The 17,623-nt window shown below is 45.0% G+C and overlaps 1 protein-coding gene across 1 annotated transcript in view; it reads left to right on the top strand.

The window, feature by feature from the left end:
* The first annotated feature begins 49 nt into the window (after window positions 1-49).
* Window positions 50-17,623, top strand: part of DNAH1 (dynein axonemal heavy chain 1) — a 66,127-nt gene continuing 48,553 nt past the window's right edge. The window contains exons 1-16 of the mRNA XM_058032093.1: window positions 50-160; window positions 703-775; window positions 3,245-3,419; window positions 3,906-4,062; window positions 4,580-4,712; window positions 5,644-5,805; window positions 6,328-6,580; window positions 8,430-8,587; window positions 9,387-9,598; window positions 10,822-11,117; window positions 12,130-12,280; window positions 12,873-13,066; window positions 13,936-14,161; window positions 14,772-14,891; window positions 15,690-15,772; window positions 17,174-17,315. Coding sequence (XP_057888076.1) covers window positions 50-160; window positions 703-775; window positions 3,245-3,419; window positions 3,906-4,062; window positions 4,580-4,712; window positions 5,644-5,805; window positions 6,328-6,580; window positions 8,430-8,587; window positions 9,387-9,598; window positions 10,822-11,117; window positions 12,130-12,280; window positions 12,873-13,066; window positions 13,936-14,161; window positions 14,772-14,891; window positions 15,690-15,772; window positions 17,174-17,315 — 2,646 coding nt within the window. The remainder of the gene's footprint in view (window positions 161-702; window positions 776-3,244; window positions 3,420-3,905; window positions 4,063-4,579; window positions 4,713-5,643; window positions 5,806-6,327; window positions 6,581-8,429; window positions 8,588-9,386; window positions 9,599-10,821; window positions 11,118-12,129; window positions 12,281-12,872; window positions 13,067-13,935; window positions 14,162-14,771; window positions 14,892-15,689; window positions 15,773-17,173; window positions 17,316-17,623) is intronic.

Here is a 17,623-nt window from a genome sequence, read left to right as displayed (position 1 = left end):
CACTCACAGGAAGCCCAGGGTTACGTCACAGCGTTGTTGTCCTGAGAAGATGGACAAAGCAAGGAAGGAATTGAGGGATTTTCTGAATAGGAGCCAACCTAGCACCAGCAGTGGGGCTTCAGCTGATGTCCCTACTCCAGGACCCTCCACTAGCTCGGGGGTAAGTGCAAAGAGCAGCTCTTTCTCCAGCAGTGTCCTGAAAGGAAAAGCCTGATGGTACAGCTGGTGTGGACACATACAGGCTTCACCCCAGGTCCCAGCCCTTCCTTTGCTCCAAGGCCTTTGTGCAAGACCTTGATCTTTACAAAGTGAAGCCATGAGGCTCATCCTGGTCAGAGCTGTGCTGCCTTCCTCTGTAACCAGTGACAGCACTGTCACAATTGCCTGGTTTGGGATGCCAGTATGGCAGGGCAGGCTGTGGTTGTGGTGATATATGGCAGTAAAACCCTAATGACTGGCTGCCTAATCTGCCCCCAGCCAACATCCTAAGGTGACATCAGGCCACATGCTGCTGGGAGATCCCCTGCCCCTGAACTTTTCAGGTATTTGTGTCTCTGAGCCTTTTCTGACCATTACTCACAGTCTCAGTTGTCCCTAAAGTCTGGTAAAGTCAGTCTTATAGAGACATTTTATCTCTGTACCTCTATGATCCCCACTCACAGTATACCACAACTGTGCTCTGACACTTCCCTTACATTCCAGGGTGCCTCTGGTGGCCCCCACACGTCCCAGTCTTTGGTGAACCAGGCAGAGCAGGAGCAGCACACCCCTAAAGGTAAATGCACTGAGAGGGAGTGAGGTGGGGCAGGAAACTGGGCCATAACTGTTCAGGTTGCCTATAGTGGGCATGCTGGGAATTAGGCTGCTGCCTCTGGGTTCCTGCTCTGCTTTCATTTTCAGTGCTCAGGAATGGTGCTGAGCTGCTTGAATATCCCATGAAAAGTGAATTTCATTTAGAGGTGAAGCAAAGTGATCTGAGTGGGTGATAAAACCCTGCTTCCTTTTCTCCTGGATAGATCAACTTCCCCCAGAGTTCAGGGTGGACTGTGCTGGTGCCTGTGGGAGTTCTGGTCCTGCTGCCAGGAGAACACTGAATTTGCATGTGTTCTTACTGTGCATGGAGCCAGCAGTGTCCCTTTCCTGTGAAAATCATGGAGTATTCTGAGTTAGAAGGGACCCACAAGGATCATCAAGTTAAACTGCTGGCCCAGCACATGACAACCCCAAAAATGGGACCTGCCTGTGAAAGCTGTATTTGTGATTTAGATATAGCCAAAATCATGGCCTTCCCTCATTTATTTATTCTGCACCCAGCTGCACCCCAGAGCAGATTGTTCTCCCTAGATGCAAGGGCTCTGTGTGTACAGAGCTGCTGGTGCCACCTGCTTACAAAAACTTGTGTCATGGATGCTCAAATATAGGAACAGAGAATGGCTGAAAGTTTGCCAGCACTCTCCTGGCCCCTAGAGCACTCCTGGGGATATGGATCATAGACTGGCAGTGGGTGGGAAGAAAGTGTGTGTGTGAGAGGATTTTAGAGAAAGATGGGAGCTGTATATACCACCCTCCTGTGCTTAGATGTGACATTTATTTTCATGAGTGAGGACAAATGACTGCTTCCTCAAGTGAATCTTGACAAGCTAGACTCATCTTTAACAAGTGGAGACAGAACTATTTATGATCTGCTGCTTCTTCAAGGGGGAAGAAGCCATCAGGTTGGAAATGTAAATGCAAATGAAACACTAAGTATTGACATAAATAGTTGATAGTGCACAAAGTGCCATAATGGATGGTGCCAGGATTTGGCAACAATAAAGTGACTAAATTGGAACAGCTGTGCTCCTTGACAACAAATACAAATCAGGGCCATTCTGTAAAGACCCCGGGCAAGAGATGTACACGAGGCTAAAGAGCTGCATTTTAGGGATTCCTCAAAATTACTTTATGGACCATGCAAGTGTTTAAGAGCACATTCATGCCAGGCTAGCTGCCCTTCCTGAGGGAGGGAAGTAGAGAGAGAGGAGCCCGTTAGTGGCTGTTTCCTTTAGTCTCTAAGCAGATAACGTACAGCTCCAAGGGCTGAGCCAGGGGGCATTTTAGAAGGACAAGGGAATGACCTCTTAGAGGACCCTTCCTGTACCTAACCATCCTGAAACATGTCTGGCTTTGGCATTATTGGCTGCTCTGCACAATTGCTTTGAAATCAAGGGTCACATCCATGACTCCAGAAGCACATGCAACACAGTGAACAATTGGGTTCAAAGCCTGACATTCAAAATACCCAATTCCAAACCAGAACCTTGGGTTTCTCCTTGATAGAGTGTGAAAGTTCATCAAAGGAAAATCTCTCTCACTCCACTAAAATCTATTTTTAGTTCAATGCTTAGCTCTGTCTAGGGAATAGTGCTTTTTAAAGCTTGCATGCAATTACTTAATTTAGGTTAAGCTTCAAATTCCCAGTTTGCTGCTGTTCTATTATTTGCAACTTGTTTAGCAATATAAACAGTTTGGTTTATTTATGGGGTAAATGACATGGTTTAATTTCTGCCAGTTCTTGGAAACGTATACTTTTTTCTTAGTCCAAATTTCTGTTGAAAATGTTTGGCCAAATGGTGAGATTGTTGGCTGTTTAACTCAATTTTTTCTCACACCGTTGCTGATGTGAGTGGGTGGTTTGATTGAGCAAAAGCTGAGAAGAGAGAGGTTTGTCCCAAGGTGTGAATAGGCACTTCAGGAGACAAAGATGACCTGTGCAGCTTCTTTTCCCCCATAATATTCATAAACCCTTTATCACTACCTTGACCAAGCTCCTCTCAGCTAGGACTGACTCTTGGTCTCAGGGCCCCCCAGAGAGGCAGGGGGATCCTTTCTGAGGGTGATGGAAGCATTAGAGACAGTAATTGCCCACTGTTATGTAGAGAGTCTGCAGCAAAGCTGGGAACAAACAGAGCTCCTTAGAGCCAGGTCAGTGCCTTGAATCCCAGAAATCTACATGACAGTAATTCTCAGTGGAGTTTTCTTCTATACTATTATTTTGATACTGGAAAACCATAATCACATATTGTAGCAGGAAAAAAAAGGTCTTTCTTTCTGTTTCTAATTTGATGTCTGCTTGATTTCTCTTACAAATCTAGTGAAGTGACTTCTACAGACAACCCAGTACACAGCAGAGTTCTCCTTTGTGTGTGAATGTAAAGCAAAGTGATGCCTGGTGGTTTCAGATGTGTTTCTCTTTGTTTCTTAGTCACAAAATTCAAGGTGCCTTCAAGCTTTAAAAGCCTCATGGAGGATCAAATGGTTGGACCATCCACTGAGATCCTTGCTGAGTCAGATTTCCCTGAACAATCATTTAAGCCCAAAGTGCAGATGCCTTTCAAACGTGTTCCAGGGCAAAACCCTAGGAAGGTTGAAGTAGAGAGGTAAGTAACCAGAAAGTGGCTAGAGGCATCACTGTGGAACAGACACAGCAGATTAGGGTGTTCACTTTTGCTTTTGAGGCATAACATGTCAAAAATCCTTGAGAAAACCTTTTCCTGTAAGGCAGTTGTCTCCAAAGTGGGATGTGTATGAATTGCAGAGGGTGCAGAAGACAATTCACTGGGATGTGGGAAGAAAACATTGTTTATGTCATCTTTTTGTCATTCTTTTTTAATTTCTGGTTTTGTGTATGCTCTATAATGTATTAGTACTGTAGTACAGTATATAATTTATAGATTGGAGTACCTGATCTTTCTAGGCCACTTCCACTGAATTATTTTTTGCTTTAAATGAAGAAATATACATGGATGCAATGTGTACCAAAAATGTTTTTACCAATAGGGGTGCACAGTGAAAAACTGGAGTTGTAGGCATGGGAATGCTTGTAGGCACATTAAGTGGTTATTTCCTCTTCTGATGTAATCCAGGAGGAGACGGCTGTATCTCACCTTTGACATTGCTGAGCTCCTGGCCAGCAAGGGCATAGACTCCAATCAGCTGATGCCAAGGCACTATGACCCTGACAGTATGCCACCTATTGAGGACACAAAAGATTCTGTGTTTCCCATCTACCTCCCATTACAGGTAAGAGAGGACGTGAGTACCTGTGGTCTGTCTCATTGCTTATATCACAGGAGGTTTCTGAGGACACTTAGCCAGTATTGACACAACAAGCAACAAAGCAAGGAAATGCTTTGGAGCTGGCTTGGGCACTGAAGGGTCTCTACAAGATGCTGAGCATCTTCTGCAGGGTGCCCACAACTTCTATCAAAACTAATAGTGCTCCTCACTGGCTTTTGTGTGTCCAAAGGAAAGGTGTCTCATGTTTCCTTCTGAATGCAGGAGTCAGCAGTATTGCTGCAGGAAAACTCTCCAGGTGTTGGTTTGTTCTCCCTAGGAAAGGGCTGGAGGTACAAATACTGCTGCTTGGGAGAAAATTGTCAGCCAAATATCAGCACAGATTTTGCACCTGGACTGATTTCCATATTTTGTAGCCTATTTAGGAACTGCATGTTAATATTTTCCTCTCATGAAATTTTTTATTGGGTGTTTTCTTGTTTCTGGAGTAAATCCTAATTTCCCTCATGTCTTTGCTTTTTAGGTATTTGACAATGATGAATTTGACTGTCGAACTCCAGAAGAGTGGATGTCACTAGGGCTGGAGCCAGGATCTTCTGATAGAAAGCCAGTGCCTGGAAAAGCACTTTTACCTACAGATGATGTACTTGGACATGGTAAAACTTGAATCAGTTCCTGCTCAAGCAGGGCAGCACTAATGGTTACAGGCCTTTTCAGCAGAAGGGAACATGTAGATTCTGATGAGTGTAGCTCTGAAAAGCTGTATCTCATTTTGGCCAGGCTCAGGCAGTCAGAGCCAGAGACCAGGATCTCACTGACTGCCAGTCCTGCCCTGGACCATTTCCACTTTGTTAAAGTTGCCTTTGCCTTTTGGTTTTCTGTCAGCACAGACAGAATTTCTCTTTATTGGTGCATAGCTATCTTCATGGAGTTAGGGTGTTCTAACTCGTAGGGCACAATATGTTCTGCCTGGATTTCTCTGCAAGTACAGGATCAGAAGACTATAGTGAACATACAAGTAGTAAACCTGGGCCAAATTAAGTGATGTGGACATTGTTTTCCAATCATTTGGAGCCTTCTCAGTGAGAAGGCATTACTAGCCAGCTGTGGCTGCAGCTCACTTTAACACATCTGCAGTAGGTTTAAAGCCTGGGAGCTGGCATCTGCAGCTCTGGAGCAGCCTCCAGAGGCTTGGCTGTCTGCAAAACTGAAGCATAAAACATAAACTCTGTGTATCCTTGGGCAGCCAGCACGTGATGGCTGAGTTCTGCCTGCAGCTGTCTTGGGGAATACCACACCTGATCACTCCTCAGGTTGAATGGACAGCAATATGCTGCCCTGACCTCCAGTATCCATATGATATCAATATAAATAGATATCTGTCTGGTGTGTGCAAAACGTTGAAAAGTCTAACCTGTAAAACCTAAGTTCATTATTTAATTGGTCACACAGAAGCTCTGTGAGATTGACTGATATTCAAACAAGCAAATGGATTTGACTGTGGCATCACCACTTGGATCAGGAAAGTCCATTTGCTGGGACTTCAGGAGAACACACTAACCCTGTTTTAATCCTTGGCTCTCTCAGACGACCCCAAAAGCCAGGAGTTGATCTACAAGTGGATTGATGTTGGTGTTCTGGATTATGACAAGGAGACAGATCTCTACTTGGTCCATAAAACAGATGAGAAAGGTCTGGTGCGTGACGAAGAAGGGAGACCCATCATCAATGGAGGAAGAACTCCAGAAGGTGTGTTTCAAATGAGGTCTTTTGGGACCTGTCATATAGTCTGAGAGCCAGTTTATTACCCATGCTTGTCCTAGCTGGACATGAGAAGGACACCAAGAAGTCATTTAATCCCTTTAACTGTTATCTCTGTTGATATGTGTCTGTTAAGCTTATCTGAAAAAACCTCCAGGGAAGAGAACTCCACATCTTAATTTGATCCCGTTTGAGGTTTTCCCTTTGTAGACACCTTTCTTTTTATTCCTTCTCCCTATCCTTCCTGCCTTCAAGAAAAGTAAAATGTTGGGCTTTCTGGGTCAATGCCATTTTGAAAGGGAATGTGGACAGATTAAAATGAAGTACCCTTCTCCTGAAAGGTTTAGAGATGCTCCTTATCTCTTGCTGTCCTCTGCTTTGGTCCCTCATTTTGATCTCCCGCAAGCAGCCCAATTATCCTGTCTATCAAAAAGCTGCTGTCAGCACTGCGAGCCATTCTGAGTTTTGTTGTCCCTGCAGCCTCTGGCAAGCTGTACTTTGATTTCCCAGGAAGAGCTCCACTGCTGCCATGTCAGTACTGGGTGCCTCGGGTGTGCCTGCAGTTCCTGGCCGAGGACCCGCAGGTGTTTGCGGAGCGCGTGGCCTGCGCCGACAGCCTGCGCAAGAGGACGCAGGGGCTGCTCATGTACCACCTGTACGTGGACTGCATGCCCACAGAGGGGCTGGACACCATCAACGAGAAAAGCCTGCAGAGGGTGAAGCGCTTGGCTGTGCAGACTCCCAAAATGAAGGATGAGAAGAGGTAAAGTTTTGGGGTTTTATGGTTGAGATGACTTCTGAGGTATTAGAAAGTTTCTTTTTCTCCCAGCCCCACGACTGAAGAAGTCGAGATTCGTTGGTTCTGCATTTCAAGGTTGTTTGTTTTTTCTTATTTATTGCATTCTTTCTCTGACCTGCTGAGATTTGTCCAGCAGGTCAGGTTGTGGCACAGCCTCCACCTTTGGGGTGGTGTTAACTTTTTATACTAAGAACTATGTGTACTTTATTTACAATAATTTTTCAATACCTATCACCTATGTTAGACAGTGTGTTTCTACTCTAAACCAATCAAAAAGTGTCACCATCTTAGCAGAAGATGGAGGACAAGAAGGAGAAGGACAGGACACGCCTAGATTCTTTCATCTTGCTTCTTAAACCCCCATTCTAAAACCCCAAAATTCTACTTTTTCACTCTGTGACAAATTAACTTTTATTCTACTCAAACTCTTGTGGCTTGTAAATCCTCACACAAAGTTGGTAATTGTTTCCATGGTCTAAAATCAAAGGCACAGGTCTTTTTGACTCCATGCCAAGGTCTCTGAGCCCCTTGCCAGGGCCTCGAGTCACTAGGGCAGCCAGAGGAATGTCCTGGGTCCCAACAGTAAAGCATCCTGTACTTGTCTGGGGGCTCAGCCTTCCATCCATAAACATTGTGGGACTTCATAGGGCTGCAAAACAAGTGTAAGTGGAGGCAGGTCTTGAGCAGCCAACTCACAGACCATGGGTCTCACCTGCCTTCCATTCTGTGCACAAGCACTCCATACAGTTGCCCAGAGTGGCATCAGAAGGAGGCAGATGGCAGCCCCAGGGACACGTGTACAGGTGGGCTGTCAGTGTTCCCAGCTGAAGTAGTTTCCATATGCAGACCCACCAAGCCATGCTTACACCTGCAGTTAAGTGGCCTTCAACAGCAAGAAGGTTGACAAAACATGGCATGGCTGACCTTGCTGTCCTCCCTGTGCTTTTGAGGAACAGATCAGTCATTGCTGTACTGATCTGCAGACCACCCGTTGTCTCCAGAGACCTGGCTGTTGTCTGCTGGTGACCCTTCTACCTATTAACAGCTGCTAAAACAAATCAAAATAAGATCTGCACAGGGGAAGGCAAACAGAACAGGAGATCTCCACCTGAATATAATGGAGTATCTCTTTGTGATGCAGTTCATATTGGGGAGGCATTTTAATGTCCCTGGCCTGATGAATCATGAGCCACTGATGGTGTTGCTGGGAATCAGCCGTGACTGATTGCCTTGCTCAGAAATAGGAAGGTGTGAAGAGCTGCATGGTCTGCCAGCCTGAACTGGAAAGTAGGAGAGTAATTAGTCTCTGTGAGCAGAACTACAGGGATAAAGAAAAGTACTCTGTCTCCTTGAGGTAAAGGATGATGATTTCCTAAGGCAAATGGAGCAGGGTTTCAGCACTTATGTGAGTGTTCTGGCTGAGGAAATGGACAACAGGAGGCAAATGGGAGGCCAGCTTGGATAGCCCACTTTTCCAGAACTGCCAGCTACTTTCTTTAGTTGGTGGTCATTTCTCCTTCCCTCTGTAATGCTTCTACCCAGTGGAGATGTTGCTTTGGACTAAAAAGACACTTAAGAGAGGCTACAGTCCTAGTCCTCAGTCCCTGCTTGCCTCTATCATTAAAAGCCCAGCTGATACCTTTGCTGGCTGCTTCATTGTCTGCACAATTCTCCTGATGTGTTGAGTGGTAGGTGGGCTTCTGGGTTAGCACATTTGGGAGGGAGGGAGAGAGGGGTGGAGTTTGCAGTGAAGCTACAGACATACACATGCTCAGATGCCGTGGGTTCATAGTGTTTCTGTGTCTTGTAACAGCATGTTAGACCAAATAAGCACCCTGGAGAAAGAAGTGAAATTAGACTATAAACACACCATGAACATGATCAGCTTTGACAGAGTCGTCGCTTCCAAACCCGAGATGTTTACTTTTGTTACCCTTCCAGACAAAGAGCAGAAGGAAGCACCAGAGAAAGGTAGGGGACACAGTGAAGCAGTTTGCTTTCTTGTCTTTGATAGGATTCGTGGTTTGCTGTAGGAGCTCTCGGGTTCAGAGTAATAATTAGAGCTCACAAGGGGCAGCAACAGGAGATTATGTGAGACTTTTGAGTATGTCTCCTCTTTTTTAGGGTATATTTCCATGCTCATGTTACCTCAGTATAATTAGAACTCATCAGCTAAGCTGCAGTAGTTCTGCAAGTGTACCCTTAATGGCACCAAATGTTTGGCAGTGTGATTGGCTTACCACTGTGCTAGGGCTGACTGCCTTGCCTTTGCTGTGCCCAGCTGGGAAGTGCCTCAGGTGGGGAAGAGGGCTCAGGCTCCTTCAGAGCCCCAAACAGGAGGAAAATGGCCCCACTAAAAGATGGGAGGGGAGCACATTTTGTGCACTTCAATCTTCCAAAAGCAGGAAGCCTTGAGGTGCTTCACAAGTGGCCTTTCACAGATGAGATGACTCAGCTGTGCCTTGGAGCCTCAGTAGGAAGTTTCTTGAGTTCCAATGTTCTGTCACATGGAGACTTCATGAGCCAAAGCCTTGGGAGGGTCAGGCACCAAGACAGCACCTCAGCCCCTAATGGGAGGCTGCAGAAGGTCTCTGCAGCAGAGCAGAGACTCCCTCTTTCATCCAGCCCTCTGCTGAAGCTGCTGCATGATAAGGCCCTGTGCACTGGAGCAGAGTCCTTTTCACAAGTGTCCCAAAGGGACCTGTACTCTAAAAACAGAAGCTGAAATGGCTGTTGCAGGCAATGACATTATTTCTTTTTTTGGTGCTAGGGATCGTTCCTATCCCAGACTATCCTTTCCGTAAACGACGGAGAGAATTCAACTTCCTCTCACTCCTGGCCAGGCCAGAAGCCATCCATCTCTTTGCACAGGTACAAGATGAGTGCAACAAGGCAGCTGTCCTGTCTCTGTTTAACACAACTGTAACCAAACTTGTCTCTCTGGAGGAATTTGAAGAGATCCAGACTCAGGCCTTCACTCAGGTGAGCAGAGGAGGTGTGAGGGATGAGCACATGGAGCAGGCAGCAGTGCTAGATGATGCAGCAGCTGCAGATTGATCTTCTGGAAACTGATGAGCTGTCAAAGGAGACATCATGTTTGGGGCAGGGAGGAATTAGCATGTGCCTGTCAAATTTATTGGGATATGGGGAGAGTGGGCTGAAAGAGTCATGGTGGTTAGGATCAGCCAATGCTGACCATGCTCTTAGTGTGTTAAACAGGTGCCCATATAGGGCTGCAGCCCTTCTTTCCTTCACCTGGTTTATACACAGATAGGGGTCCTGGTTGGCACTCAAGTTTCTCTTTAATTTTTTTCCTTTTATTTCTTTTTTATTATTTCCCCATCCATCCAGCTGCAAGGCACAAGATCTTTGATTCCTCCTGAAACACTCATGGGGATAATGCTTTTCTACACTCTATGTTCTTTATATGCTTAATTAAATTACTCAGTTTGCAATGCCAATAGAGAGAGTAGGACAAAAATTTGCAGCTCTGTGGTAATTCTCACCAGAGGTTCTTCATGTCCTCTGGCTGAGAGCAGCACATTGCACCCTGGATGTGGCCACATGGAGTAACTTGCACAGGGTTGCACACTAAATCAGTGGCAGAGAATGTGCTGGTCCTTCCCAGTCCTGCGCTGTTTCAGCTAGGCAGTGTTGTCATCCACTCAGTGACTAAGGTTCTTGTAGTACACACAAGCAGCAAGCTGCCTGTGGAGCAGAAGTGACACTTGGTGGTATTTTAATAAATTAAAATACTGCAAACTGCTGCTGCCCTTGGCTTCTTCTGCTCTTTCTTCTCACTTGTCAAGAGAAGACAACATTCTGTCCTTTATGTGCTCATCACACTGTCTACACAACTTTTTGTGAAGGGACCCTGACACAGACAGCTCCAGGGATGCCACTCTATAGAAAAGAGGAAGGAAACTGTGAGCAAAACAGAGAATAGAGCACTCCCACTTTTTAATATCAGGCTTTCTTTTTGTAGGTCTTTTATCAGTGCAGGAGATGTATGACCAGGTTCAGATAACTCATATGTGGGGGGGTGGGGAGGTTGAGAGCTACTTTTAGCTACCACAGCTCTGAGAGAAGAGTTTCCTTTCACAGCAGAGAAAGCTCCAACAACCCCCGTTAGTAGCTCACCTTGCCATACTACTTTCCCATCAGCCCTCAGAGGATTATTCAGCTTGCTTTTTTCTTTGCCCTAGGTTCAGGAGTTTCTCAAGGGTACTTGGATTGATTCCATAAAGACTGCAATAAAGAGCAGCCTTGAAGATGCAGGCAAATGGTTCAACCTGGAGGAGAGTGACTGGGATGCCTACCAGAGCTCCAAGCTGTGTAAGCTGATGGAGCGCATCAGGTTCATGCTCCAGGACTCTCTGCGCTACCTGGTGCAGAACTCGCTCATCAGCTTCACCCAGTTTGTGCTGGATGCTTGCCAGTGTGTCCTGGACTGTTCAGAGGACATGGAATGGGGACCTGACATCACCAACAGTCCCTACGTGTAAGAAAGAAAGAAAAATAAGAAATAGAAAGAGCAGGGGAGAGTAGTGTTGTTGTTTTTTTAACTACTGTTCTGCAAGTGAGCTTTGCTCTGTGTGGGGCCTTTAAGCTGGGCAGTTTTCCCTAATCCTCCACCTGACATGTTCACTGGAGTATGGAGGAAGGACACAGAGCTGGCTGCTCTGTTAGCACAGCTTTCCAGCTGCAGTTACTGATATGGAGCAGCCCATCAGATCCAAGGTCTGCTGCTTTGATGTACTGTTCTAAAGATCAGCCACCTCCAGCGTTCTTGGGGGAGCAAATTGTTACTGCTGATTTTTTTCTGAATGCCAGGAAGAAAACCAGGAGCATGGCTGCTTAATTCTATTCTTGGATGAAACCTCAGAATTGGAATCTATCCTGGGATCTCTAAAGAATACCAAATTTAAGTTATCACAGTGGCTAAAATTTTATTCCATTGGACATTGATTCAAGGATTTTTGCTTTCAGTGATATTAAAGAAAGAACATTTAGAAATGGAAAGCCAGAAGTAAAAAAAGAAAAAAAAAAAAAAACCTGCCACTCACATGAGGCCTCTTACTTTTAAATCAGTGGAAGTCTTGACACTGACTTCAGCTAATCCTGAGCCACGCTGGTCACATGCAAGATTAGAAATACTAATATAACTTCCAGAAGGTGCATTTTAGGAGTATATTGGAGATACTGAATTTGAAAAACTACTCCAGTTTTTCTGTAAAGCAGCTCCAATTCTCAAGATAAGGTTATGACTTTGGGGGACCCTGATATGTCATGATTGATGGTTCCTTCACCTTTGATTAAAAAGAGTTCTCAGTGTCTTTACTGTTAAATTGAGAACACAGTGTTTTATATCTTCATCTGCATGAGACAGTCCTCTTCTCCTCTGCTTTCCTTTCCTGTCCAGGAGGCATTTCCGTATCAGCACCAGAGCAATACAGTTGTGTATCATATTCTCAAAAAGCATCCCTGTTCTTTCTTATCTCTTCCCACCACAGGTCTCAAAGGAATCCACTCTTTTTAACAGACATTGAGCTAGACATCACTGGTGTCCTCTTCAGCCCCTCTGTGGAGAGTGTTGAGACATCTCTCATTTCTCTGTTTGACAACGGGATCCTGGCGACCCACAGCATCCCACAGCTGGAGCAGGTGAACACTTCTGCATCACCAGGGATACAGCTGTGCATGTGCCAGTGCATTGCAGCTCAGCACAGACACCCCTGAGCTTGTACTCAGGGAGGGAGGGAGGTGCACAAGTGGGTACTTGGGAATTCAGTTAAATTACTCTGGGCACAGCACTGTGCCAATGCAGTTCTGTTCTGACAGGATTTCTTCAGTCTCCCCAACCTTGTAGCTCTTTTGTCTGCTGGTTGTTTGTGCTTTGGTGCTGCAGGTTGTGTGGACACATGGACACTCTGGTTGCCCTAAGTGCGTGGTGGCTGGTAAAAGCAGACTCATGAAGGAGTCTTTCCTTCATAAAGGAAATAGCACCGTTTCCAGTTCTGTTTGATGCAAGTGCCCTCTGCATATGCATCCTTCTGTCTGTGAAAGACCTCTCTCCCTAGGTCTTCATTCTTTGAGGAGGAGGGCACATAAAACTGATCAAACAATTCCTGACACGATGTAGAAGTGTGGACTGCAAGAGTTCCCAAAGCTGCCACCAGGGATTGCTTTGCCCCTCACCTGAGGAGGCACAATTAGCTCTGTTTGTCCTGAAAGACCTCTCCCCTTCCTCTTGCAGTATGTGTTGGTGAACATGGAGATCCCAGGCACCCCCATGCTGGAATCAGTGGGTTTGCAAGAGCCAAAAGTAGAAGAGCTACGTGAGGCTCTGCGCTCTGCCATTCGAAAGACTCGGATCCCTCTGCAAGCCTATGGCAAGAAATACGAGAAGTTCTTAGAGATAAATAACAATGACATCCAGTACTTCCTAAAGTAAGTGGCTTCTGACAAAACCCCTGTGACCCCAATGACAAGCCTTTGTGGAAGCTGTTGTGTGGATGTGCTGATGTGAGGGTGTGGGGCTGTTCTGAGACCACGTGCCTCCAATGTGAGATCAGGCCCCTGTCAGAGGCTGCCTTCAGTCATGGGTGACAGTCCATGCTTTTAGAGGACATTGGTGGTGGCACTGGGAATCTCTTCCTGCCTCTGACAGCAGTCACATTCCTGTCATGCTCGTCAGTGTAATTGGAGATATTAATGGCCCTAAAAATGAATCATCCTGTTTGAGAATCCAGTTAGCATACTTGACTCTGACCTCCCTCCTATAGTGTCTGCTCAGGCTTGATAGCATTCTGTAGAAAGTAATGTTTTCTTTTGTTTCAACCTCATTGTTTTCATTGCCAAAACTCTTTCCACCTATTCTGTCCTTTAGCCTCTGTTACTTTAATGGACTTGTGTTTAGGTCTTCTGTTTTCTCCAAACAGTGAGAATGAAGCCCTTTTCTTTTTTCTTATTCCAGCTTAATCAATTTACAAATCCCATCTGATAAATTCCTGTCTCTCCCCAGAATACACTGAATTGCCTACCCTCCCCTGAAGTGCCTCCTGATCTTGCCCTGTTTACACTAGTGCTTTTATTTTTTTCTCTCCCTCTCTTCTTGCCATATTTCCTCTTTCATCTCTTCTTTCTACTCCTTTTCTGCAGCTAGAATATCTGTGTTCTTATTCCACTCTGCACCTATTGTGTAAATGTATGCCTTATTAATTTAATGTCTTGATCCTTTGAGTGGACACAAACAGCCTGGATACTGAAATATTCTAAAGGTCTACACAGCCATTTTTTGTTGGTCTTTTAATTTACAGAAGCTATGAAGAGCAATTTCCACCCACTCAGGAGGTGACAAAGATAGTAGAAACATATTTGTCTGACAAGGAGACCCTGGACCACCTTCTACCTAGTTCTATTATCATTGGCCCCTTTCAAGTCAAGATAGAACACATTAGGCTTAGTCTGTCTGATAAACACAAAGCCCTTGCCACTGCCATGTTGGACATGCTGGCTAAAACCCTCCATTCACAGGTGCAGAAAGTAAGTTAATGGTTCAATGTATTATCTGTTTCTGTCTTGTCTTGTCCTGCTTTTGAAGTTGCTGTGTTTTTGTGAAGTGACTAGAAGGCCACATTAATGAGGGTGTTTTAAAGATCACACTGGGCTGATTACTTAAAATTGAAATTATCGAGGACATATGCAAACCCAACCAAATGAAGAATTAAATATATTTAATAAATTACATGTCTGAAAGCTGTAGCTCTTGAGATTAAATTCTTCAAGACTTTGCCATTTTACAAAAGTATGTTGGTGAATTGAAAAGATCTGTCTAGCAGACAACTGAAAAGTCCTTCTGCTTCATCTGAGGATAACTGGAATATAGGCAACGGCCTCTGCCAGCTGATTGTCTAAATCTGTTATTATCATCATTTTCACTACATACCTGCAGTTCCCCTTCCTCTTTTTTTGGCAGTCTCATTCAATTTGAGCTGCAATGGGTGAGATGGATGGGAAAAGAAAAACCAGAGCAGGACTGTATACTCATCCCTTAGATACCTTCAGAATGGGAAGTGGGTGGATTGGGGCAGGTTTCCCAGTTTGTCTATTAGCACTTGGTGACTCTGATGGTGTTTGCTGTGTCCTGCTACAGATCTGTGAGGCATATGAAGCCATCAGCACCAAAATGCACGAGAGACCAACGAACATCGAGGAGCTGGTTGAGCTGAGGGACTGGCTGAAGGGAGTGCCCGAGCAGCTGGCAGTGCAGGAGGTGGGGCAGGCTGGCTCTCCTTGGCACAGGGCATCAAGGGAAGCGAGGAGGAAATTTGTCAATGCAATGTGTGGTGTCTCAGAAACAGAACTCCAGTATTTTTACTTGCATATCTTTGTGTGCAATGCCACAAGATTCCTGGCTTTGTATTTTTATAATTCCTAAGATTTGTATTTTTAAATATACATATCATAAATTTAAATCTCTTTGCAAAACAAAATAGCAGTTAAAAATCTTGCCTAAAATAGTTACGTATGCATTTTGCTGCATTCATGATCCATTCTGCATTTGTGTACTGAATGGCTATCTTCTAAAAATGAATCCTCTTTTCAAGAAAATCTTTCTGTTACCCAGTGCTCAAATTGCTGTTAATATATTTTTTCTAATAGGACATTTTAGCACTGAGTTATTTCAAAGTTATTTGAAGTGTAAGTCTTTTCCCAGCTGAACAATTGGGGAACAAAGGCATCAAGCTGTAAGCTGACTTGTCCATGCCAATGAGGGAACCTGGAGGATAACCTAAAACACTCAATTTCTGTCCAGCACTTTATCCACTAGGTCACACTTCTTTTCATTCCCATAGAACAGAGGGTGATGATGGCATGATCATTCACAGAACAAGGGGCTGTAAATCCATTCCCACTGTTCACACGGCACAGAAGCAGCCCACATCACTTTAAGCTTGTGTGACTAACGCTCTTCAAAGGCACCTCATGAAAATGAGGTGTACACCAGAGACTTGGAATCAGCATGGTCTAAAGGTGTCTACTTTTTTTCTCTTTCTCTCACCCTGTGCAGCAACTGATTGAGGAAGTCATGGAAGATTACAAGGTCATGGAAGAATTCCTTTACAATCTTACCGAAGAAGATTTCACTGACAAGTGAGCACAAGGCATTTCTCCCACTGTCAAAGTGGGACTCTTCAGCAATTACCATTCTCAGTGCTTCAGGGGCCATGTGTCTATCAAGGGCTCCTGCAGAACTTTTAAGTGTCTCTCAGGCTATATGAGCACTGAATTCTTGAAATGAAGTTTGTAGACAAGAACTGTGAGTTCATGCTGCCTTCTGGCCTGGGGCAAGGCAAACTGATAGCTATTAACCTGTTTAACATAGTAAAGCCCTTTTCTCTGGGTGGTTTTTTGGGGGGTTTTGGGTTTTTTTGAGATACTTGTAAAGTCTGAAAGTGCACAGTTTAGTCTGTGCCTGAAACTAAATGAACACTTCCAAGATAGGAACACTCCCAGGGTTTTCTTAAAGACTAGGAAGAAATTTGAACCCTTATTATTACTGTAGTTCTTCTCCAAGCATCTTCCTCTTAGTTTTATTATTCCAGTTGTGGCCTGACTATGCCCCAATAGCAGAGACAGCTCACAAACACAACTACAAAGTTTCTAAAGCTTGCTCAACCCAGGAAGCACTTCTCTTATGACATGTACTTGGTCCAGTATGTCTGCAAACTGAGTGAGTCTGTGCAGAGTGCTCCTGAAACTAGAAACATGGGGTGCAAGGTGCAAAAACCCCACAGCAGCTGCAGGAAAGCAGCTCAGCCCCAGGCCAGCTTGGAACAGGCATGGCTGTATTCCCACTGCCCAGACCTGCCCCAGGCAGGAGGACTGGTAGGAGATGGCTGCATCCCCAGGTGCTGGAGGGGTGTGACCTCCTGTGAGTGTAGTGTGCAAACCTTGTACTGGCACTGCACGCAGGCTGAGGGTCTAAGTGGAGGCAGAAATGGGTGGGCTATGTCTGAGCAAGAACCAAGAAACCTGCCTTGGCGTGAGCAGCCAATTCCTGCAGCCTTTCTTGGATCTACAATGCTCTCCCCAGGGCACTCTGCAGAATCCAGGGCTTCCCTGTATCTGGGTTACGCTGGCCCCTCACTGCCCTGCTTAACAGGAGACTGGCTTTTTCAGTAGCCCTGAAAAGCCATAAGCTGAGACTCTGACCCCATTTTTTTCAGTTCCTTGCAAATACATTCAAAGACAGACATTCCCTCTGGATGCCAACTGTTATTTTGCTGTCTCCTAGCTTTTCAGCAGTGTAGTGGATTTGTTCCTTTTAAAAAGGCCCTCCACTTCTCCCCAGCTCTCTCCAGCTGAATAGCCTAGTCACAAGGACTGCATATCAACAAGACAAGCTGGAAAAAAATGTTTTGTTGAAACCACATGTGTTTCTGTTGTTGTAAAGCCTCCTTGTTTGGTGGGATTTGGCTTTCTCATTCTGTGATTTTCAGCATTTCAAACATATGCTCAAGAAGCTTGTCTCTTTGTATCATGTGGGTGCAGGTGGACTGCCAGTTACTGGCCAGTGAAAATGTCCATGGAGTCAGAGTCCGTTCGGCTCCAGCACGTAGACGATGAGGAAAGATTTCGCAAAACACAGATTGCGGATCAGAAGGCGTTTCAAGAGAAACTGGAGGAAATGCAGGTATTAAGCCCCTGACAATGAACTGTCCATAGAAGGGCATCTTGAAGCTCTTGTCATCAGCCAAGAGGGAAACTTTCAGATGAGATTTTACTCAGATGAGTTTTGAGGTGAATGTGTTGTTAGACCAAATATTAACACACCCTCCCTTGGTTTTTTGTTGGCTTTTGATTAAGAGTTTCCTTTTTGTGTGAAAGACAAGACTCTGCAGAAATATTCATTTTTCATTGAGAAGGTGTTTATACAGTGCTCCAATTCGTGGTGCTCAGGCAACATGGGCACCTCCTTTTTCTTTTTTGTGTGTTCAGTTC

This window comes from Melospiza georgiana, chromosome 11, assembly GCF_028018845.1.
Source record: "Melospiza georgiana isolate bMelGeo1 chromosome 11, bMelGeo1.pri, whole genome shotgun sequence".
In the NCBI taxonomy this organism is placed as follows: Eukaryota; Metazoa; Chordata; class Aves; order Passeriformes; family Passerellidae; genus Melospiza; species Melospiza georgiana.
Note: the sequence above shows the minus strand (reverse complement) of the source record. Positions and strands in the feature narration are given on the sequence as shown.